This window comes from Tamandua tetradactyla, chromosome 26 (genome assembly GCF_023851605.1).
Source record: "Tamandua tetradactyla isolate mTamTet1 chromosome 26, mTamTet1.pri, whole genome shotgun sequence".
Classification (NCBI taxonomy): Eukaryota; Metazoa; Chordata; class Mammalia; order Pilosa; family Myrmecophagidae; genus Tamandua; species Tamandua tetradactyla.
Genome location: NC_135352.1, coordinates 43,143,109 through 43,168,123, shown reverse-complemented (window position 1 = coordinate 43,168,123; position 25,015 = coordinate 43,143,109). Strand labels below are relative to the sequence as shown.

Sequence of the window (25,015 nt, the reverse complement as noted above, 5' to 3'; positions counted from 1 at the left end):
ATACTCGAGTTTCCTTCTAAGTTTATTTCATTCCACCCATCAGTCCAATCCTTAAAGCTACAGCTATTGTTAACTCAAATCTCTGAAGAAAAATTCTTAGTTGCCCATATGTTAAATACTCAAACAGGATTCCCTCAGAGAAAAGGATAGTCTAGTTATCCATAGGAATTAAGTAATGACTGCGTCTGACATGTAGTCTTCCAAAATGTGATTAGGGCCTCATCATCTGGATGATTTGACAGCCATTTATTTGCACATGAAAAGAAAAAATAAACAGGCCAGAAGAGCCTCATAAAAGTTTTTAGTAAATATTTCCATCAGTTTATTTTCTGTATTATTAAAACACACACACAAAGGCAACAAGTTTAATACCAATGCTTTAAAATATGTACTAAAGAAAGCCAACTCTCATGCTGCAAGTTGGTCGATGCTCTCTGTAGTTCTGTTTGCCAGATGATCTTCAATTATTTCTGCAAACAGATTCTTCTTCAACAGATTATATGCAAGAGGTAAAAGCTGGCCAGCAACTTTATGAAAATACTGAAAAAGAAAATAGAACATTAAGGAGCTAATATATACGAAATGCCTTAGCAGAAAATCCCTTTAAAAGGCACTTTTTAAACAACACCTATTTAGTTTAGCTACTCTCTCATGATTAGGAACAGTGAAGTTTGGGACAGTCACCTCGTTTTCTGTCCAAGAGACAGTCTTGTAGTTCTAAAAGACTTAAAAGCATTCCTGGAAGAAAATTCAGAAGAAAACTAAGTTAAAATGTGAGCTTCCCTATTCTCCTTAAATAAAGTTTATCAACCTTTTTCCCCCTCAACTCTGCCTTCAAATACTTTTTCCTTCTCTTCAGTGTATCCACACCAGTCAAGATTTTAAGCTTTGCCTTTCTTAGTTGATACTGTAAGAACAGGTCTACTGAATTTATGTTTCAAATCTCACTACCCTTTACTCCCAAATTCTACATCTTTCTCCATGTAACCCCTAACTCTGTTAAAAGCCACTGCTTTAGGTTTATGAAGTTTAGACTATTGATTTTATATAGTATATATAAATATATACACATATACATATTAGTAGAAAAATGACAATGTTGTATTCTTTTTTTGATAAGCATTTATTTAGCATTTACTTAGTGGCAAGTACTATGCTAAACCTTGCATATCTTCTTATACATTAGTTCATATAATCCTGACAATAATCAAGTTTACTCTTCAGCTGGTTCTTACCATATGGCTCTACTTATTTACCTTTCTGGAAGGTCAAACACACGGGAAACATATATCTTATAGGTAAAGAAATAGATACAAAAGGCACTGGAAACTGGTCCTGGTTCACACAGCTAATACCTGGGGAAGAATATGATTTAAACCCAGGCGGCTTAGCCCCAGCAGCATGTTATAGCTTCTCTGACCTTGAGGCAACTGCAACTGAGTAAGTTTTTCCTATCTAATGAACAAATAGTTAATGATAGAACAGCACCTCTTATATTTTAAATAATTTAATTTAAAGCTTATTTTTAAAATGGTATTTATTCTTCATTTAAGAATTCAAACATAATAGGAAATATCCCACTGTAATGGACAACGAAATGGAACCAAAAGAGAAGTGTGTATGTGCACACACCCGTACTCAACCACATATACACACCAAACTAAAGGGTATATCCCTATAATACTTCTGATTCAGTCTCAAGTAGCCCTGAAGGCAAATAATGTTACTTACGCACCTCCACCGTAATACAAGATACAATTTTAAATAAAATATATTCTTAGAACATCTTAAAAATCATCTCAAAAAGTACATTCTGAAATACGCTGAATCTGTATCCTACCTTTGTTTGAACTTGGAGATATAAGAGGACTTTACATGTGCGTATGTGTTTATATGGGGGAAAAGGGAAGTTTGGTGGTGGCTGAGAGGTAGAGATTTTTTTTTTTACTCACATGTGAACCATAGCAAAAGAGGTCCATTCCCAACTCCAGCCCCATGCCATAGTCACATTCATCATTAGCAAACTGTACAAAAGTCATCATTTCCTGAATGGGAGCAAAAGCTTTCAATCTCTCCTCATCTGCTGGCGCCTCAACAATTGTTTTGCAAATTCTCTTCAGGTCAGCTGAAAGGAGTGAATGATACAAACGTTACCTATATTCATCTTCAAAGGTAAAAAAAACTATATGCGGACTTTTTCCGCATATGATTTTTCCTACTAGAACAACCAGTGCTGCCTTGCATAGTAACCTGCAGCATAATTTAGAATAGCAATTTTACAGTTACAATTTCTATTTAGGATTCAAGCTTAAAACTAGTTCAACAAAAAAGGACTTCTTGTATTATACATGGTGTGTAATACCATGGATTGTATTTCACAATGGATTTAGCTGCAGTGATGATTTTATATATTATACAAGCTTTCAAAGAGGTTCAGTGGGCTAATCTAGGGTCAGCAAACCTGGCCAATTCCCTGTTTGAGGCACCCTTGGGCTAAGAATTGTTCCGTCATTTTTAAATGGCTGGAAGGAAGTGAACACGTGACAGACGGTATGCGGCCCCAAAAGACTAGAATATTAACCATTGGATCCTTTACATAAAAAGTTTGCTAAGCCTGGGCTACTCCAAAAGTTATCTCAGGAGTTGGATTTTTTAAAAATCCCAACAGATGTAGTTCTCTTTTTTTTATGCCCTGTCTTACCTTAATTACTCAAAAAAGATAACTGTTGACTTGTAGTGAATAAAAAACAAAAAAAGAACAATGTAAGAGTCAAGAAGTCACTACAGAAATAAACCTTTCCCAGATGGAAGAAGTGCAGTCATGGACAGAAGTAATATAAGGTAAGAACATAGAAGAAATTTCTAACAAATATTTATCTAGAGAATTAAAAAAATATATATCAGTGACTTAACATTGGCTATTTTGGCTTTCCATATTTTCTTTACTACTTCCTGGATGCTGGTTTGCATCCAATCTTAATGGTGATGAGAATGAAGGAAGGTACTGAACAATTGGATTTCCTTTTTGACAAACTATACTTCCTGAGGATAATCCATTAATAAAAAGGATATTATTCAAACCAACAACACATTTCTAAAGTGGCTGCTTTGCTGGGGAAGAGAATTGGTTAAAGCATTAACATCACACCATGAATGATACTGAGTTTAAGTTAGATATTATGAGGCATAATATCCCAGTGATACTAACTGAAAATGTAAGGTATAAGGTTATCAAGTTTCATAAATATTAGGGCTTTTGATGTTAGTCTATAAGTCACTCATTTGACTGATTCAGTCACAATGAGTGCATGCCTGTGAGGTGAAATGAAGTTTGCTCCCTTTCCCACCTTTGACAGCTCAGTATCGTATCAGACAAAATGACACCCCTCCTCACCTATGTCCCTGACTAAAAATAACAGTAATATATGAACTGGTTTGAAACCCTTTAAAAGTAAAATTATTTTATACAAGCTTCATGACCTTCCTTTTCCTTCTTCAGAAAAGTGAGTGCCAATAATTTGAAGAAAACATCAGGCTTCCTCCAAAAACCTCTTTTCCTTAGGGACGGAAAATAAGGGCTCCTTCCTGCACGCATAGATTTCGCTGGGACCCTGAGGCTCTCTCTCCCCACAGTGGGCCAGGTGGCCACTCCACATCAGTTAGGGGTGGCGTGGAAGTGCAGGCCTATTTGTCTTCCGTTAGCAAGTAATCTATAAAGCTTTTTGCTTTCTGGTATATATTTTATTTTCACCTGTGGTAAGTCACACATGGACTAGAAAAGAATCAGTAACCTAGGAGAATTACTAACGTAGACAAATACTGAAGAACAGAGATGAAAATATTCAGCTCACCAAACCAGTGTAAGGAAAAAATATTCTTCCACCAATAAAATATACTTAGAAATACACTTAGAAGCCCAGATTTAAAGAATATCTAAATGAAGCCTTCGATCAACTTTTCAAAAATAAAGCTGTATGTTTTGCTACTAAACATTCAATTTACTTATTTAGGAGTTTCAATACTTGACCCTATTTTATCCCTGCTGCCACCACAAATTGGAATACCTAAGCCAAGCCACAGTGGTCGTGTCAGAGTGAAAACCAGGCAGCCAGCTGAACAATTACCACTAGTGTGGGGTGGTACGCACTCTACAGAGGCCCAAGTTTGAGATCCAGCACCCCAACACTAGCTCTTAAACATGTCTGGATCTATTTCCCTTCTCTAAAATACTTCATTTATTATTTATTTTTTTCTTTCTTTTTTTTTTTTTTAAAGATTTCAATTTTTTAATAAAAATAAAATTTTCCATAATTTTACATAACACATGGAGGGAACATAAGAAAATGAGACAGAAGGTTTGTGGGGAAGCAGGAGGCCAAGGAAGATGCAAAACGCTGCTTCTCTAGGTGAGGAGGTACAGACTCTGCCACCCCACTGGGGCATCTCAGTGGCTTCACATAGGGTCTGGGATGTGCCCTTCTTCAGACTGTGTCAGCCATCTTCAGTCTCCAGGACAGAGAAGGCCTGCCCCAGGGGCATCTTAGTGGCCACCAGAACCAGCTTTCTGGGAGAGAGTTCAGGGCTAAAGATGGGCAGGAGCTCAGCATGGAATCCTTGCTCCTGCAGGTAGAGCAGCCGGTCCAGTAGAATCAGTGTCTCTACAAGTGGGGCCAGCAGGAGGGCCAGACTGAAGAAGGCTACTACACGGTGTTCCTGGGCCTGGTGGGCCCCAAGGGCAGCCAGGTTCAGCGGGAGCTGGGGGTCCAGCCCCACCCTCTGCAGACCCCGCTGCACATATCTATGTGACCAGCATAGACAGCACTCAGTTTGGTTTTAGGAACCCCCCACCTCCCACTTAGGCTTCCTAATTTTATTCCAACTTTGCTTAATTTTCTACACTAATATTCATTTCTTCAATCTTGAGCTCATGGACCCTGGGGATCCCCTGCACGCCTGGCCGTCGGAGCTCGGGCCGGGCACGGCAGATCACCGTCTCCAGTGCTGCACGATAGCAGTGGGTTCGGAGGCCGGGGCCTGCTTTCTGTAGCCGCTCAGCATATTCCTCCAGAGCATGGCAGGCCCCCTCCCGCAGCCTGTAGGGCAGTTCACAGCCAGGCAGCCAAGCTACCCAGTGGCTCAGTGGGTAGCCACCAGGGTCACTCAGCTTCATGTAGCAGCAGCCCACGGAGGCCAGGGCTGCTACCTCAGAGCAGCAGGAGAAGTGCCTCAGCAAGGCAACACTCAGATCCCCATAGGCATGGAGGCCTGCCAACAGCAAGTGGGCCCCACCCTGGGGCAGGGGTTCCAGTGGAAGCAGGAGCTCCTCACACAGGGCTGTGGGGTCCACCCACCTAACCATGTGGTGTGGAGGGTGGCGAGGGCCAGCTTGAACCACCTTTGGGTTCCTCTTCTCCTCCTTCTCCAGAGCCTGCAGGAGCTCCTCATCCAGCCGCTGGGCTCTCTCCACCAGTCTCTGATCTCCTTCAATGTTCTTCACCAAAAGCCCCAGTCCCAAAGACATGAAGCGGGAGAGATGGCCCTGGCCCGAGCCTACATCCACAACCTGGGTGCAGCCTGTGAGGTCACTCAGCTTCTTCACCAACTCTCCCAGCCTTCGGATCTCATGTTGCTTCTTGGGCCTGACATGTTTCCGGAATGGAGCAGTCAGTCGGGAGCTCTGGCTGGGGTTCTCCAGAAATTCTGAAGGTGTCTGGAACCCAGGAGTCCGGGTAAAGGCCAGGGCAAAGGCTGTGGACTTCAGGGCCAGCAGGGTGAGTGGCCACACCGACCTGTACCTGACCACCTCCCCGTCCCCAGGCATCCCCAGCAACATCGTGGCCAGCTGTGGTGGGTTCAGTCCATCCAGTGCTTCCTGCCATGAACAAGGGAGTGTGCTCCACAAGTTGTCAGTGAAAAATTCGATGATGTAGGCGTCCAGGATGGAGCGGTAGAGCGCCAGGACACGGGTGAGGTTCACAGCTAGCCGCCTCCTCGCCTCGAGAGAGAGGCCGCGGGCAGAGACGCCCGGCATCCGGGGCTCCTGCCGGTCGAGCGGGCAGCGAGATTGCGCCGAGGGATCCAAGGTCGCCACCACGCAGGCCCAAGACGCGGGCTGGATTAAACTCTGCGGGGGGCACGGGAAGAAAAGGTTTGGGGTCTGGCCCCCAACGCTGCCTTTCCGGCATCCCAAGCTGGGGCTGAAGATATGAGGCACCCCCTTGACGTCATAGATCGCAACTTCTCACAGCGCTGAGATGTCAGCATCGTGAGACAGGAGGGGCAGGCTGACAGAGGACTGACGCCACAGAGGCTTGCGGCGGAGCCACGCCCACGAAGGGCTCTTTCTTTTTCTAAAATACTTTGAAAAGTTGGGTGAGGATTAAATAACATTGTATGTATATATATCACTTGGTATAGTGAATCACAACACTTAAGAATTGCTCAATAAATGGTATCTTATTTGTCAGTTTAAAACATTACTGTAAGAAGCATTCAAAGGGAGAAAACAGTTGCAAAAAATAATTTCTAAGTTTTGTCACCCATGGAAAAGAATGAATAAGAATGTTAAGGATCTTCTCAATAAGAAGGAAATGGTGGGAGGGAAAAGAGAGTTGAGAGGTGTTTTTATTCTTTTTTCAATTTAGCAATAATTACATTATGTGTAATAACACTCCACTTTCAAAGTGCTTTTATTCTTACAGTAGTTCAGGATCTTCGGCTTACAAAAGCTAAATAATCTTACATGTCAAAAAAAAAGTAGCCCATGCAAATGCACACCATTTCAATAACTACTATTTTGCAAGTTGACTGCAATGTCAAAAGGTACTGTAACAGTTCAGAAAAAGTAATCTAAGCAATTTACTGAAATTCTTAAAATTCTTTACAACCATATTTTGAGTGTGATGAGTGCTAAGCACCTTACATGCTCTTTAACACCTCGACAACCCAACAAAATGAATACCAGTATTAACTAACACCTTTTACAGATGAAGAACACAAAGTTTTTTGAAGTTAAATAACTTGCTCAAGGCCACAGAGCTACCCACACAGTTATAATTGAGGTCTGATGCCCTAATACCATACTTCTTATCACCAGGGTGGTAAGAGAGGCGTGTATATAGCTAGTTCTGATATAAGGAAACCTTCCCCCATGTGGATTAACGCAGACTCATGTTTACCTAGGAAATACATTACCATCTGTCTCCGGGAGCTCTCTGTACCCAACGTCATTTCTATCTACTGGGACAACCAAGCCTGCACCATGGAAGGTCTTTGTCACCACCTAAGTTACAGGAAAAAACAAAGCGAAAATTTAATCTTGGTAAATAAAGAAAACCCAACACTGCTGCCAAAATATAACATTTAGTGACATTTTAGTAAATCTGGACACCAGGGTGAAAGTTTGTTATTATTTCTTTCCTTCAAAATTAATAAGTCAAGCCACTGAAGTAATCCTAAACCAGTGAAATACTTGGCTGTATTAATTATGCTGATCATTTAGAAGCCTTCATCCTGCCTTGGAAGGGAAGAAACCCAACACATGCTATTACTGGAGATGAGCAGAACATCAGTTTCCTCTAAGGTGAAAGTATCTTTTGGGTGGAAAGCATCAAAACCTGGGTCTAAAAGGAAGATGGAGGGAGTTGTTTCTGTTAGCAGGAAGACGTGGTAAGACAGAACTCCACTCTGCGGGGCCCTTGATTCTGACCTGGGAGCTTTTAGGTTATTTGCAAAACTCCCAAAAGAAGGGCAGGTTAGCTTTGTGGTGCCTTCATGGAGACAATCACATGCTCAGTGACCATGTGTTAATTAAGTGGTGCTCTCCAAACACACAAACAGGCCCAGCTGTGGCACCCCGGCCCACCGCCCCCCTGCACTGGCCCTGCTGTCTCACTCAGAATCACAAATCATCTGCTTCAAAATTCCTCTTCTTTGCACCGTCCAGTGAAAATTTCCAGGAGAGGGAGCACCCTTATTTTAAAGTCCTCTCACCTAAGTTCTTATTAATATTAAAACTGTTCACACCACGGCCCCCTATCCTCCCACTCTCCACTTCTTTCACTACCTGTTATTAAACCACCAGAAATGAGAGATTATTCAAAAGAGGTTTCAGACAATTGCACACCACTCTGAGGGAAAAAATAAAGTCAGAGCCTTATAGCTTTTTTACCAAAATAATTTGCAGATGGATTCCAGGATTAAATGTAAACACACAACCATAACTACTAGAAGAAAACGAAGGCACGTATTTTTACAATCTTGGATTAGAGGAGGAGAAGACTTACAGACTTGACTACATAAAACACTTTTAAAAATTTATAAAGTAAAAGTTAAGAACAAAATTCATACAAATTAACTCATAAAAATGTCTACAATATATTACAGTAAGATTAATAAAGATTAATGTCTTTAAACTATGAAGAACCTCACAAATAAAAAACTTAACACCCAAATTAAAATACAAGTAAGGTTCATCTAAATGTGGCTGGGGAAATCTAAATTTCCCCATCTAAAAAGGGGAAATTTTAGATGCTGTTTCTGTTGCTAGGATAAAAATCAATAGGAAGTCCAATTTCAACCCCAACTAAAAAATGGGCAAAATTCAAGCAGTTTACAAAATAAATACAGATGGTCAACAGATAAGTGAAAACATTTAACATCCTTTATAACCAAAGAAATGCTAACTAAAACAATGAGGTACTTTATACCGATCAGAAAGGAAAAGATGAGGAGATGGTATGCGCAGCACTGGCCAGGGCGGGGACAAACAGGCACTCTCTCACCTACCGCTGGGAAATGGCAACTCATACAGGCGAGTTTTGTAAATACTGCAGAAAAACGCCCCAAATTAAAAACAAAACAGGTGTGCACACATACATTTTAAGCCACTTTGGACCTGGCAATACTACCTCTAGGAATTTCTTTTAAGGAAATAATCAGACAAGTGTGCAAATAAAGGCATAAAAGGATATTTATGTCAGGGTTGTCTGCATGCATGAACAATTTTAAGCAATCTGGACCCTCTAAATGTAACTATAGCCACTGTAAGTGGCTGACCTAATGGTACATAACTAACTAGTAAGGAGATAGGAGAAATGCTAATATGGAATCCACAAATTTAGATCCTAGTTTTGTCACTTATGATTTAGAACAAGGCACAAAGCCTCTGTAAACCTCAATGTACTCATTTATAAAATAGGAGGATAATTCCTACTTTGTTTGCAGATTTGCTGGAGGGATCAAATGAGATAATTCATTAAGACTCTGCATTCCTAGGCACTATAAGATACTGCCATTACAAAAAAAAAAACCTGATTTCTAGTGTGCTATATAGTGTTCAGGAGACAGGGGCCGTCACTCCAGCATAACAAATGCTCTCCCTTCCCAGAGGCTGTAACTCCTCCAGGCTCGCATTTCTCCCTAACACAGAAATCTTCCAGCCTTTCTGTTAACTTACTCTGAAGTTTATAACTGAAAAACCAAGAGGCCCAAATGCCCAGAAGCATTTGCTGCTTTACACACAACACTTCTCTCATGCTGCCTGCTCAGAAGGAATGCAAATGTTTCAGCCAGGAAAAAGCAGGGAGGACTGCTCCCGTACACCCTGCCTGCAGAAAATGAACACATTTTAATGCACATTGTCCAGCAAAGGAAACTCCCAGTGAGGCTGAACTAAAGCACTCCAACAAACACTCTTACAAAACCACTCCCCAAAAGCACCTTGCACTAAATCAACAGACCTCAGCCATTTAAGAAAATGTTTCTGCTCAGTGAGCGTGATATACAGAGCTGCTCTTGTGAAACAAGATGGAACGCGTGGTAAACACTGGCACGACATGCAACTGTAGCTACAGCTGAGGCGGGACAGGAGAGTGAGCTGGTGGGAGCAGCCGAGAAGGGGGCAGCGGGTGAGAAGGCGTCTTTGGAAGAAACCAAGGGGCAATCCTACGCCCACCCGGGGCTGTCCTTCCCCCATTCCAGGAACCTGCAGGGAGCCCCGAGGCATCATCGGGGGCTGGGGCTAAAGGGAAGAACAGCCTGAATCTGGAGGGAAACAATCTGTTAAATGAGAAAAGAGAGACTAACAGATTCCATCTTACTTTCTTATCTCTCTGCTTCATCTTCATGGTTCTTTGTTCCAGTGAGTACCCCAGTTCTCGGGCTGTTTCTGTGAGTTTTTCATCTATGTTTTTCAAGAGACTAGTTTTCTTTTTATCTGTTCCTTCTTTAAGTATTTTCATCAAAAATAATCTGAAAAAGAAATAAAAGCCCTCATTATACTGCAAAGCACTGTACTAAGTACACAGCTCTTTGGAAGTTAAGAGAGCTAAGTAAAAAACTTTAAATTCCATGCGAGAAAAAAATCTATATAATTTTCTCAACATCCTTATATTTTTTCAAGCAAGGGAAAAGCATTATTAATAAAAAGCTGCCAGCCACAGAAAAAGCAAGTATGCTTCAAAGGGATATTTAAAGGCTGAAGATTAATCAAGCTATAAAACATATCACTTAATGTAAAGATAGGGCATACTACTTTGGAGAAGTCTGGCATAAGAGAAAAAAGCATGATGTAGAGAGCAAAAGGATTTTCTATTTTTAAAGACGCGTGAGAGCATACTGCTATAATGCTTAAGGCTGGCAGGTCTTTAAAAATGTTACCTTCAAATTTAAGTTAAGATTAATTTAGGAAATGTAAATAGAGAACAAAACTATTTCATAAACTTAAACAAAAGCATAATCCAAAGTAATTTTAAAGGCATGTGAGGGGTACAATACAAATGCCAGTTACAGAAATAATTTTATATTTTCTTAAGTAGGTTTAGATTTTCACCAGCAGAGTAGAAGGTTAAGGGTAAAATGAAGAGCTGGAAGTGCTCAGCTGAAATGGCAGAAGCCAATTCCCTTCTCTCTAGCCAACTGTTTGGTTTGCTAATGCTGCCGGAATACAATATACCAGAAATGGAATGGCTTTTAAAAGGGATTTTTCAAGTTACAAGTTTACAGTTCTAAAGCGATAAAAATGTCCAAACTAAGGCATCCAGAGAAAGATACCTTGAATCAAGGAATGCTGATGTCTGTCACATGGGAAGGCACGTGGTTGGCATCTGCTGGTCCTTGTTTCCGGTTCCACTGCTTCCAGCTTCTGATGACAGTGGTTTCCTCTCTAAGCTAAGCCTTTACTTAGCTCCTCTGGGACACAACTCTGGGTTCTGTCTTGCTTAGCATCTCTTGGAAGGCACATGGGAACATCTCTGGGCTCTGCTTCTCCAAATGTACATGTCTAGATGTCTGCTCTTTCCTTTGGCACGCCAAACATCTCCAAATGTCTGAGTCTTTATCAGCTTTGCTGCTTCTGGTTTCTTTCTAGCTTCTCCTCTCTCAGCAAGTAGCATCTCCTGGAGCTTCTGCATTTCCAAATGTCCATGTCTTTGTTGCTTCTAATGCAACTCCCAAAATGTTTCCCCTTTGAAAGGACACTGATAAACTAATCACTTTAATGGGTGTGTCACATTCCACGGAAGTATTCTAACAAAAAAAGTCAGACCCACAATCGAATGGATCAATCTCCATGTAAACAATCTTATCAAAGGTTCCACCCTCAACAATAGTTCTGGCCCCACAAAACTGGGTCAAGAAAAATGGCTTTTCTGGAGTACAGAATACTGGCACAGTAGGACTGGAGTTCTAGGAGGAAACCTGCCCCTACTACTTACTACAAAATTTAAGAGTTTGCTATGGGCTGAGTACTATAGAGGACTTAAAATTCAGTAGGGAATGCTATTCTTATCTCCATTTTACACATCAGGAAACTGAGGCACAGAGAGAGGATAAGCAGATTAAAGTGCCACAGAAACTAAAAGCCACCCAAGCCACTGTCTTCAGATTACAGCATACATGTTTACCCTAAATGTTACCTTCAACCATAATCAGCTGTACCAAGACAATATATTTAACAATAAAAATAGCAAATCTGATCACATCAGGCCCATGAAAATCGATGCTCATGGTCCCTTCGACCTCTCTGGCACAGCATACAGGACTTTCTGGAACTCTGTGCCACTTATTTTCACGCCTATACTGTTCCCTTGCCCAGAACATCCTTCTTTCCAATCTTTCTACTAAGTTCTTATGCATCCATCAAGGCTGAGATAAAATAACCTCTCTGAAGACTTGGACCACTCTGAGAGGGACCTGCAACCACCTTCCCCTATTATTATGACTCTCTCTATACCATTTAATAAGCTTTCGTCTCTCAGTTTTGAACCTCACCTACAATACTCTTGTGACATTTAAAGGTTAGTTGCCATGTGGAAACTGAAACTATTATCATATCTTCTACATTCTATTACATTAAATCCACTGGAATGGCTTGAACTTTGAACGGGTCTTTTATTCAAGCATGATTTTGTTACATCATGCAATGGTGATCTGGAAATTATTGGTTCAATGAGTTGTGCAGATCTTCCAAATGTTGAAACTTTTCATTATAACAAACTCATTTAATTATGTCACAATATCAAAAGTCACGTCATTAATATTACCACCAATCTCATTTTTAAAGTCTTTAGGTTTTGAGATGCTGCTAAGCCCCAAGAGGCAGTTATAAGTTTCCTCAATTCTAATTTTCATTTGAAAGTTGAAATTTTCAAAAAATATTTTTATTGACAAACCTTCTCACACATAAAGTCCATATGTGGTATATAATCAATGGCTCACAGTATTATCACATAGTTGTAAATTCATCACAATGATCATTTTTTAGAACATTTGCATCATTACAGAAAAACAAATAAGAAAAAACTCATATATCCCACAGAAAACTAACTTTATAACTGCAACACATACAGTCAGTTGTTTATTTGAGAAGCTTCCGTGGTTTACTTGAAAATGTCTGCCAAATACCCATGCCTGAATAACTAGTTATTCACTCCCTGCCAGGCATTCTCTCAAGTAGAAGTAGAACAAAGTTCAGCTTGTAATTCAGTCACACAAGCGCTTTTCCTTGAGACAAGTCATAATGCTTCAGTATGCAGAGGTGCTTTCCATGCACTTCCCATTTTATTACACAGAATGTTAAACAAATGACTCAAAGGTAGAGTGGAAATGTTTTACTTCTTCATCATCAACATTCTTAAATAACCCTGGCACTGTATTACTGCCATGGAGAGTTACAGCTACTACTACTTTGGTGCCACTGCCTCAACTCCTGCCAAGCTACCAGCAGTATTGCCCACCATTTCGTCTGTACCACTGTGCAAAAATCACATCTTCTCATGAAAGTAATTCTGACCTCACAGACCTCCTGAAAAAGTCTCAGGGACCCACCCTGGCAGTTGGAAAACCACTCTGATAAATGTTGCTTCAGTGAGTTGTTTCAAACCTGACTGTATACCAGAATCACCTGGGTTTCAGGCTAATAATACTTTATCTTGAGACCCACAAGTTCTACTTCTAGAGATTCAACTTCAATACATCTAGGATATGACTCGGGAAATTTTCTTTTTGCATGGGCAGGCATCGGGAATCGAACCCGGGTCTCTGGCATGGCAGGTGAGAACTCTGCCTGCTAAGCCATTGTGGCCCACCCACTCAAGAACTTAAAAAAAAAGGAAAACAATACAAACTCCATATATATGCAACACCACTCACAAGCCAGCATTTGAAAAAAATCAATAAATCCACATTATTCAAAAAAGCAACGTAGGGTGATGGATAAGGTAGGGCAGCAGGTAAGTAGAAAAACATTAACTGGTTGATCTAAGATCTGATATATTAGCTACATTTATTCTTTTAATAAGTAGTGTAAGTACCATACTTTAAATAGTCTTTAAATAGCCCTGCATTAAAAACATAGTAAATTAATTTTAAAACATAAGTACCAAAATTATAGAATCCGTATTTAAAAAAAATAAATAAGACCAGAAGAAAAACATATCACCCCAACTTTGTCATCTAAAGATAAATATGCAAAAGTTTTGAGGATATCTAGAATTGTTCTATGTATAATAGACAATACAAAATGAAATCATCTAAAATGTTCTGATGACATCTCTCCAAGTCAACAAATCTGTATCACTGCATTATAGTGAATGAACATTCTATATTTATTTACCTAATTATTGGATAAGTATGTTGTTTCCAATTCCCCATTTTTTATAAATTATCTAAAAATACACATATTTGTGTATATGTCTAAAATTTCTTTAGGTAATAGCTGGAAGTAGAATTGCTGATTCAAGAATGCAAATATTTACCCAGCACAGTACCTGCCAATGTTATTTATTTCACAAAAAATCTTAGTTCTCATTATTGTTGGAATAAAGTTGTTCAAACATTTTCCAAACTGTTCTCTATAAAGTTTTCTTCCAATTAACACATAAGTAAGGTTTCTTACATTCTAAGCATCTCTGGGTATTACCATTCTTTAACCTTTACTAATCTTCCTGGTTTAATTTGTATTTCTTTGGCTACTTTTAAATCTCACACAGAGAAGAACTAGTCTCCCTGGGCATAAAAATAGTTTATAACAAATGGTCTGCCTTGAAAGCCCTTATTCAGCTCAATAGAGAAACTAAATCAAATGTTCTGATTAGCTAATTCGAGTAAAGAAAGGTCCTCAAAAGACTGACATAGTTACAAATACTTAGAAAGTGCTAAAGCAGTTATATCTAAAGTAATCTTTTACCCCACACATCTGAGATAAATTAAGGGAGGGAGAAAATATACTTTTGTATGAAATCATGTTATTTCCTCAAATACGTACTTGCTGGTCTTCACCTAAATTATAACTAATATCACCAATGTATTTTTTTCTCTTCCTTTTCTGTGTTCTCCAAAAAGCTAAAGAACACCAAAACAATCTTGCTTTCAGCTAACGGCTGTGTTATTTTCTTAAAGAAATATTTTTAATAAGGCAAATAAGATTAATAAGACAAATGAAAAAGTATCTATGCATATAAAATTATTTGTAGAATTAATAAGTTATTTATCAAGCATCTACTACGTGGGAGAACTGTACACAAGACAAAAAGCCTCTGCCATCCTGGAATTGGGAGAGAGAGAACAAGCAAGTAAAAAAACTGGAGTTTTAATAAAGATGGCACTAATTTAAATGGAAGTTTTTGTTTTTTTGCATGGGCAGGTACCAGGAATTGAACCCGGGTCTCTGGCATGGCAGGCAAGAATTCTGCCTGCTGAGCCACCGTGGCCCACCCTAAATGGAAGGGTTTCAAAGAACTATACAAATTAAAAACACTAAACAACATTTTATATAATACTCAGAGGTACTGGAGATGGAAGACACCTTTCATGGCTGTCCTCATTGTGCCACAACAGAATGGCATAGTTTGAACTCTGCTGAGAATTTGCTCCATTAACTCAAAGGGATTAAAGACTTTTTTAAGGTAGGTTATTAAAAAGAGGTCACCTAAAGCTCAATCTACTTATATTTAAATTGATAAAGACTGCTTCCTTTCACTTTATTATAATGCAAACTGCATAGCTGCTGGCAAACTGCTTCAAATCATGTCTGTGGCTGACAGTGTGGGGACCGGCACACTCCACTCCATTTCAATTTCCTTACTGTACACGCAACAGCTCATTCCACCTCCCCTCTTACTCTTCAGCTCAGGGTCCACGTGGGACCTAGCTACTTTCAAGCAGATGGAATCCTTTGAAAGCTGAAAGGTAGAAGAGATCCCAAGCAGCAGCAGTGCTTCTGTTTCTACCAGTGAGCACAGCTGGTTTTTCTGTATCAGCTGTAGCAGATGATGGTTTTTGGATGCTAGCTTCATGGGTGTTGAGAGGCAAAGGACAAAGCATTCATTTAGCTGGCACCAGCTGTACCAAAGACAATGTCCCAGAGCACGCCTGTGGCAGCAGTTCTTAATTTCCCAGTGTCCTGACGGTGGCCGAGACAAAGTCCATCGCTTACCTGGTTTGGCTGCCCAACTATTGTTCCTGTATGTCAACCTGTGCTGGTTTGAAAGGATGTATGTCCCCTAGAAAAGCCATGTTTTAATCTAAATCCCATTTCATAAAGGCAGAATAATCCCTATTCAATACTGTATGTTTGAAACTGTAATCAGATCATTTCCTTGGAGATGTGAATTAATTAAGAGTGGTTGTTAAACTGGATTAGACCACAACATGTTTCCACCCATCTGGGTGGGTCTTGAGATGTTTCTGGAGTCCTATAAAAGAGAGAACATTTTGGAGAATGAGAGAGATTCAGAGAGAGCAGAGAAGAACAACATAGCCACAAGAGCCCATAAGCCAGAGACCTTTGGAGATGAAGAAGGAAAATGCCTCCCGGGGAGCTTCATGAAACAGGAAGCCAGGAGAAGCTGGCGGATGATGCTGTGTCCGCCATGTGTCTTTCCAGATGAGAGAGGAACCCTGACTGTGTTTGCCATGTGCCTTCTAAGATGAGAGAGTAACCCTGAACTTCATCAGCCTTCTTGAACCAAGGTATCTTTCCCTGGATGCCTTTGATTGGACATTTCTATAGACTTGCTGTAACTGGGACATTTTCTCGGCCTTAGAACTGTAAACTAGCAACTTACGAAATTCCCCTTTTTAAAAGCCATTCTATTTCTGGTATATTGCATTCTGGCAGCTAGCAAACTAGGACAGATTTTGGTACCGGAGAGTGGGGTGCTGCTGCGGTTTGCAAATACCAAAAATGTTGGAATGGCTTTTTAAATAGATAAGGGGAAGATTCTGGAAGAGTTGTGAGATGCTTGATAGAGAAGGCCTAGAATGCTCTGAAGAGACTGTTGGTAGTCGACTCTAAACACACTTCTGATAAAGCCTTAGACAGAAATGAGGCATGTATTATTATAGACTGGAAGGAAGACGAGTCTTGTTTTAAAATGGCAGATAATTTGGCAAACCTGACTAGTGGCTTTGGCTGGAAGGCAGAGTTTAAAAGCCATGACCTTGGATATTTAGCAGAGGAGAGCTCCAAATTAAATGTGGAAAGTGCAGCCTGGTTTCTCCTCGCAGCTTATAGTGAAATGTGACAGGAAAGAGAAGCTGAGAACTGAACTCTTAGATATAAAGAAACCAGAAATTAATGTCCTGGAAAATTCTGGGCTGCCAGGAAGGGAGAACCCAGAGAATAGTACCCCACATGAGGTCTTGGCCAAATGTGGAACCAGTGAGCCATTTCAGAGAAAGCCAGGATTGGACATGGAGTTATCCAGGAAGGATTTTGTGGAAACTCCTTATGTCTGATGGGCATGATCCAAAGCTACTGCATAGGAAGCCAACAAGAGTGTTATGGGACCTGTATAAACAGAGCTGCTGCCAGTCAGGATTGGGGTTTCAGAGAAGGGACACACTGGAGGAAAAATAATTTCAGAGGCAAAATCATGGAGGCTGAGGTCTGACATCAAAAAGCCTCGGGCCAGGAGAGCGGACCCATCCAAGCCCATCAAGAGGGTGAGTTTGCCCCGGAGGCAGAGGATGGGCCTTCCACCTCCTTGTAGTGGAAGAGTCATGCCGCCTCAGGCCTTGGGGAGGGTAAAGCACACTGGACATTTCTATAGACTTGTAATTGGGACATTTCCTCGGCCTTAGAACTGTAAACTAGCACCTTTTTAAATTTCCCTTTTTAAAATCCATTCTGTTTCTGGTATATTGCATTCCGCCAGCTAGCAAACTAGAACACAGCCCCTCCAATCATTTTAATCTGTTCTTCTACAAAAGGTCTTGGCAATGATCTCTAGAAATCTAAAAGTTTTGTCTTACCCCAGTTCTCCTTGGTAATGGACTGATACAGCAGAAAAACAGTAAAGAGATACTTAATTGAAAAGAGAATGGTTGAAATAAAATATTTTCTTACTTGACTGCAGCAAACACATTATCTCCACTTTGCACAATTATACAATTTTTCTTTGCTTCATTTGTACCAACAAAAACAGGAGGTTCATCAGGAGAATCCCTGTTAAACAAAAGATATTAAAAATTTAATTGCCTATAATTTATATTATCAGGCAAGTAGAATTTTAGGCATATAGTCCTAAAACCTGTATGTTTTCTAAATTTGGAACAAATTTGACAGGTTGAAGCTCTATGACAAATCTTATCTCTATAACAGAACCTAAAATTGAGACTTTTAGAACCTAGGCACTTTTACACCCAGATACAAAAAGAAGGGAAGGAAGGCCCTTCTAAGGAAGTAGGGAAAAATTTTCACCATCATTATCCCAGTTTTAAGGTTGGTTGAAAAAAATAAATTAAGAAAGGTGGAAAAACAAATTTTGGGGAACTTAATGTGGAAACACTTCCACATTAAATGACAGCACCTCTACTGGTACAAGTAGACAAGATAGTTTCCCCTCAACCTACCACAATTTCTGAATACTCTAAGTATCTTACATGTATTTATTTAATCCTCACATTATTCCGATCAGTATGTACATTTTTTAATTCCCATTTCTAGGGAAAAGCCACAGAACCCTTAATGACTGGAAAGAAGTGACCCAGCTAGTACTAAACAATGGGACCAAACAGTGTGACTCCACAGCTCACTGTTAACTACCAGCTGCCACTTTCTAAAGCTCTGCTTCTGGAAGCACATGGCTTGCTTAGGTTATAGCTGCTGCTCTAAATTCTCATTCTTAGGCTAAGAGGGCTCTTCTGAACCCAAAAGGGAAAAACGGTTTATCACCCCAAAGAAAAAATCAGCAAGGTTAGATTGAGGCCCCGTCCCAATCAAGATGAGAGTGAACAGCTTCGTGGCTCCATTCCCCCAAACAAGATCTGAAAACCAGCAAGAACTACAGAAACGTTTTTCTCAAAGCTCCAGAAAAGAGTTAAAGGATTGCAGTAACAGGGTAAGTGCTGAATCGAGAAAAAGACCTCCTTAAAGCAGTAGGATCTTGTGGTACCCTGGTTGGCCCGTCCCCCTATTCTCACTGGCCTGGTGTGCAGTCTTCCCAGTGTGGACCAAGTCCTGCTTCCAAACAGAATGGGAGCATGGCTGTGTAGCCCAAGCTCTCAGGGCAGCCTGAGGGATGGAGCCAGGCTATCTGTCACAGGTCCACATCCCAGAACCCTGCCCTGCATGTGAAAGGAAGCACACAGAGCTCTCATTCCAAACACAGTGGGAGCAAGCAAACTGTGGCTGCCTGGGGCTGCATGCCTTACAGTGCAGTGCCCAGCTCCTAGAGAAGAGGGCACATTCCTAACTGCATAATGGGGGAATTCCTAGGACCAGGACAAGACGCACTTGCAGATAAGGTTAGGGCAGCCCCACACTGCAGCCCTGAGCTATTTTCTAAATGCATGGCATGGATGAAGTCTGAAAAAGCATTCACACAGGTCAATCTGCAAAGATGAGAAAGTGGTTTTCATTTGTTCCTTCTTTCTTTATTTTGTTAGCTCCTGGCATTCAAGCAAATAGTATAAAAAGGAAATGATGGCCCAGGCAAAGAAGTTTAAAATGTTAGAAACCACCAACGAGGAGGTCCAGACCTGAGACATACCAGACAAAGACAAAAAAATGACTCTATCGAGAGGCTATTCTGGAGGTTGCTCTTAACGTAAGCTTCAGTTAGACCTTGCTACTTATTATAACTTGCCAAATTCCAACCAGGACCTCTCCAGCCAATCCTAAAGAACACCTCAGACAATATATATAAGATTTTACAAAGGTTCCATGCATTAGAGTAACTTTCCATAATCTGCAACCTTCAGATGGGTCCCTGGACCAGATAAGTCCTGAAACCTAGAGGGCTGGGCCTCTAGAACATCAGCTAGTAACATCTCCCTACCCCATATTAATGACAGACCCTTCCAACATGAAAGGGTTAGAATGGCCATAGCTCAAATACCCCTAAAGAGAGGGACAGAAAGATCAAAGGTGATGGTGGAGTCACACAGAGAAGATAGGATTTAATCTTCCTATCATTTTAATCTTAAAATGAATACAAATGCTGAATCATAAAATTGTTATTTCTTTTAGTCTCCAGTACCTTAGAGCAGCCAGAAGTAAAAACCTAAAATTGTGGAATTGTAACCTATGCCAAACTCTGAAATAGTTCTACAACTAGTTGTGCTAATGTGCTATGAAATTTATTGTTTTGTATATATGTCATTTTTCACAAAATGAAAAAAAGTAGATTGTGATAATAAAAAAGTATTTATGCCTTCTAGCCTCCTATATTCTGGAGCAGCTAGAAGGAAAAATCTGAGAGGATCGTGTGGTAGTCCATGACAAACTCTAGGATCTATCCTGTAACTACTTGTTGAAGAACGCTTTGAAACTTTTTTCTTTCTTTGCTTTGTATATATATTATGTTATACAATAAAAAAGTTTTTTAAAAAATGACACTAAATATGTTCAAAGAACTAAAGGAAATAATAAATGAACACAAACAGAGTATCAACAGAGAGGTGGAAATTATAAAAAGGAACCAAACATAGTTGTAGGCCACAGTAACAAATTAAAAATGTCTCAGAGGGGTCAGCAGCAGATTGTAGCTAACACAAGAAAGAATCGGTGACTTGAAGGTAAGACAATTGAAATAATTTGATCTGAGAAGGAAAAAGAATGACGAAAACTGAACAGAGCCTGAGGAACCTGTGGGTCACCACCATGTAGACAAATACATGCATTCTAGGAGTCCCAGAAGGGGGAGAGAGAAAAGGGGTAGAGAGAATAGTCAAAGTAGTAATGGCTGAAAATTTAACAAAGGATATAAATATATACATACAAGATGCTCAACTACAAACAGGAGAAGCCCAAATAGACCCTCACTGTGACATATTATAATCAAACCCAATGCCAAATACAGAGAATTCTGAAAGCCACAACAGAGAAGTAGTATGTCACATACAAAGGAGCCACAATAAAATTAAGTGCCAATTTCTCTTCGAAACCATGGAAACAAGATGGTAGTAGGATGACATATATAAAGTGCTGAAAGCAAAAAATTGCCAACCAAGAATTCTGTATCTGACACAACTATCTTTCAAAAGTAAGGGAGAGATTAGGACATTCCCAGATTAAAACAGCTGAGAGAATTCATCTCCAACAGATTGGCTCTGTAAGAGAGCTAAAGCGAGTTCTGCAGGCTGAAAGGAAAGGAAAACAGACAAAAAGTTGAAGCTGCATGAATCAAGATCTCCAGTGAGTGTAATGACATGGGTCAATATAAATACCAGTAGTAGTGGATTTTTGGTTTAACTCCACTTTTTACTTCCTACAGGGTCTAACGAGGAAATGATACAGTGTAATGATAAATCAGTAGTTTTGGACTCAATGTGTATAAATATGTAATTTGAGAGGAACTACATAGAGGTGAGGAGACAGGTAACTGGAACATGGTTTGCATTCAAGATCGAAGTTAAGTTGGAATCTAGGCAAACAAAGTTGGTATAGATTTAGGATGTTAAATTTAAGGCCATGCTAACTACAAAGAAAATAACAGAAAATATGTGAGCTCAGAGAGAGAAATCAGAGTACAAGTTGCCAGGGGCAGGGAACAGGAGCCAAGAGGAGTTCATGTTTAGTGGGTACAGGGTTTCTGTTTGGGGAGAGGGGAAGCTGTAGGAATACATCGCTGGGAATGTGAGTAATCCCACTGAATGGTGTGCTTGGGAGTGGCTGAGATGGTGTGTATATGTTTCCACAGTAAAAAAGAAAAAGCAGCTAAAGAGATAATGACAATTAAATGCAACATGTGATGCTGGACAGGCTCTAGTAAAGGAGGAGAAGATGCTCAAAAGGACATCATTGGGACATATGAAAAAAATTGGAATATAGATTACAAGCTTTATGTCAATGTAAAATTTCCTGAACTGGATAACTGCACTTAAGGTGATTATATAAGTAAATCTCCTTGTCCTTAGGAAACGTACATGGTAGTATTAAGTGTTCTAGGAGGAGGAAGTATACAGCCTACACTCAAGTGTTCAGAAAATGGACTGACAGAGACGGATGGACAGACAGACAGAGAGACAGAATGACTTGTGAAGTATGGCAAAATGTTAAAAATTAGTGGATCTGGGTACAGGGATATTTGGATTTCTCTGTATGGGGTTTTTATTAATTTTGTAACTGTCATGTAAGTTTTTAAGTATTTCAAAATAAATAATTAGAAAACAAAAACAATGAGGTTAAATCAGAGTTCAAATATCCTAGAGTAGGTTAAAATGACAATAGCAAGAACACATAGCCTATGTATCCATCAAAAGTGGGAAAATATGACCTTAACCTTGAGTGAGGACAGTGACTATCTATCTATACTGGTTTGAAAGAATATTAGCTTTATTTTAGAGGACAAAAGATTCCTTACCTGAAATAACCCATGTGGTACTGAGTCTTATTATCTCCAATAATAATGGTCTGGAACTCAGGAGGATCATAGTAAAACCTCCAGTGAAGGTTAAAATTCAGGCCTGAAGATTTTTTCCTCATTTTATGTTTTCCAGCAAGGATATCATAAGGACCCACTAATCGAAGTCCAAGGCTTGTGGAAAGTGAATCTATAAATAAAATAAGTGTATTTAGACTAACACTTCTGAGACAGAATGGAAATAAGATTTGTTTATTAATAGTCTGTTTCTAAAAAATTGTCTTAAAAGAGTTTATAAGTAAAGTAAGTCTTATTTATATGTGATGTTAATTATAAATACTTAATGGAAAAAATACAGAGTAATGGAAAGGTGGCATTTACATTGATTTCCTCTTAAATTTAAGACTGAATTAACACGTTTCAGACTTGCCTACTGTTTCTTATTTCAGCTAAACAAGAGTATTTGCATGAACTGAGTGTGTTGGAGTATTCCTATAGGAGCATTAGAACTGTGGACACTTACTTTCTCATTACCACACTGCTGTTAGCCTCAAATACTTAGAGCACATATGGATTAAGGAAGAAAATACAGAAAATGAGTGTGGGTTGAGGAAAGTGTAAAAACATTTCCTTCCCCTCCCCTCTACTTCTGCTGATTTTTACTCCAAATCCCGTGCCTCCTTGGCAACTCTAACCCTGGATTCCATCTTCTTTTTCTATTCATCGTTCACAGAGAGAGACTGTTAAAATAAGACCATTAAGTCATGTAAATTGTTAAAAGTGCCATTTTCTAACTTCAGACGGGACCCGCTACTTCTCTAAAAGGGAGAGGTAAGCACTGCAGGCAGGGCCTGGATATGCAAAAGCAGGTAAAGACAAAGAGAAGACAAAGACCCCTGCAAAAGTAATAACCTGAGTAACAGAATGGAAACAGCTTCCTTTAAAGGGGAAAAATAGTCTAGTTCAGCTGGAGCTTAAATATTATTTTTTAAATTAATGGGCAAACTAAAATGACTCTCTGATTAGCCAGAGAGAACCAGGGTTAATAGTCTGATATATATATACTTTTCTATAAACAGATAAAAAATTTAAAAATATGTAAAAAATAACACACTATAAACACAATTGTTTTTGCTTTCTCCCTCTATCATGCCCCCACTTAAATGTACCCTGAATACTCTTCCATGCTATTAAATGCTATTTTACATGATTTTTAATGGCTGCATGGTATTCTATTATAAAGATGTACATTTCCATTCATTCTCCTATTGTGAACATTTATTGTTCATAATCTTACTATTCTAAATAGTGTTTCAATGAAGAGCAATAAATATTTGTACACAGCCATGACAATTTTTAGAGATGCTCCTACATATTTTATGTGTTTTGAAATACTGTTAAAATTCAGAATATGTACCAATGTTTCCATCAACAGTGTATAAGAATGCTTGCTTTCCCTCTTCCCAATGTTAGGAGAATGGCTTTAAAAATTTAAACAATAGAAAAAGATAGTGAAAAGTAACTTCATTTCTTTCCTGTCCCCAACCACAACCTATTATCAGATGTCTGTGTGTTTCCCTACTTGTTTATTTTAATATTAATGGTAGAATATCTGCACAGTCTTTTTCAGGTATGATAATTTGTCATTTCCTAAAGATCTGCCTCACTCTTTTAAATCTATGAATATCCATTAAATAGATGTATTACTGATAAATATTTAGTTCATTTCCAATTTTTTGTTTCAATAAACACCCTTGAACACAAGTCTTGGTTTATGTAATCCAAGAGGCAAGTTCTTCAAAGAACACCCAAAATGTACCGAATCTCCTGCAACATAGGAAAGGGCTTGTTTTTCCTTGAACCCTCATCAATGCATTTCATAAACTTATTTACCTTTGCCAATATAACAGGTGACATATTATAGCTTTAATTTATATTTCTCTTATTAGAAATATCTTTGAAAATGCTCCTTTCTAAGATCCGTTTACATCATTGGTCCAGTGTCCTACCAAGTTATCTTTTCCATTTGTAGGAGCAGGAGATGATTCTGGAGCAACTCACCAGCTGGCTTTTCATGATCAAGTTCTTCACAGAACTTCCAAAAGTGATAGAAATCTTCAGGCAGAGACAATTTATAATGATTTTCTACTTCTTTTCGAAGCTCAACAGAGACATCAGCTTCACAGGACTTACTTTTCTTCACATCAACTGTTTTTTCACACTGAAAATCAGCATATAAAATGTTAGTTCTCTAAAGAGAAAGCCAACAATTTTTCCTACATAACAATTTTATTCGTTCTTATTCATCCAACTCTACCAGATATATATAGTTTCTATAACATTCTATAAACAGTGTATCTGAGAAAAATCTTGGGATTTTCTTAGGCAAAGAAAAAAGGAAAGAATAGATCATTATATATTATGGTCAAGAGGGACCTATGCATCAGGTCGTTAAATATATTTCTCAAACATAACGGAAATATGGAAAAATAAAAGTACAAAAATAAAGGTAAAGACCAACAAAAGAAGTGGGAGAAGGCAGGTTTGCCCTCTTTTGTCATCATGCCTTTTGTTTAGACATATTCAATGATCACACCAGGAGATTGGGCATGAGGATTTACCAGCTAAAAAAATAAAAAGAAAAGTTGTTTCTTCAGCAAATTTCAACCAGAGTTATCTGGGCTAATCACTACAATTATTTCTCAGAC

The 25,015-nt window shown here is 39.3% G+C and overlaps 2 protein-coding genes across 4 annotated transcripts in view; both read right to left on the bottom strand.

The window, feature by feature from the left end:
* Positions 1 to 294: 294 nt before the first annotated feature.
* Positions 295 to 25,015, bottom strand: part of HPF1 (histone PARylation factor 1) — a 28,131-nt gene continuing 3,410 nt past the window's right edge. For both annotated transcript variants that reach the window (XM_077144456.1, XM_077144455.1), the window contains exons 2-8: positions 24,369 to 24,528; positions 22,308 to 22,497; positions 17,849 to 17,947; positions 10,101 to 10,251; positions 7,195 to 7,282; positions 1,953 to 2,125; positions 295 to 540 (exon numbers count right to left, since the gene is read on the bottom strand). In XM_077144456.1, the coding sequence (XP_077000571.1) occupies positions 409 to 540; positions 1,953 to 2,125; positions 7,195 to 7,282; positions 10,101 to 10,251; positions 17,849 to 17,947; positions 22,308 to 22,497; positions 24,369 to 24,528 (993 nt within the window). In that variant the 3' untranslated portion in view covers positions 295 to 408. The remainder of the gene's footprint in view (positions 541 to 1,952; positions 2,126 to 7,194; positions 7,283 to 10,100; positions 10,252 to 17,848; positions 17,948 to 22,307; positions 22,498 to 24,368; positions 24,529 to 25,015) is intronic.
* Positions 2,140 to 7,172, bottom strand: LOC143669870 (methyltransferase-like protein 25B). 2 transcript variants are annotated; one of them, XM_077144458.1, is made up of 2 exons: positions 4,911 to 7,172; positions 2,140 to 4,798 (listed from the first exon to the last, which is right to left on the bottom strand). In XM_077144458.1, the coding sequence occupies exons 1-2, from the start codon at positions 6,029 to 6,031 to the stop codon at positions 4,492 to 4,494; spliced, it is 1,428 nt and encodes a 475-aa protein (XP_077000573.1). In that variant the 5' UTR covers positions 6,032 to 7,172; the 3' UTR covers positions 2,140 to 4,491. The 2 variants fall into 2 exon arrangements, with proteins under 2 accessions (XP_077000573.1, XP_077000574.1); XM_077144459.1 differs by having other exon boundaries at positions 5,396 to 7,172.

Excerpts from the sequence above, each read along its gene's own strand:
- LOC143669870 (XM_077144458.1), bottom strand. The coding sequence starts at position 6,031 with ATGCCGGGCGTCTCTGCCCGCGGCCTCTCTCTCGAGGCGAGGAGGCGG. Across the intron at positions 4,799-4,910 it reads CATGAGCTCAAGATTGAAGA|ATATGTGCAGCGGGGTCTGC; the intron begins AATGAATATTAG and ends CTGGTCACATAG.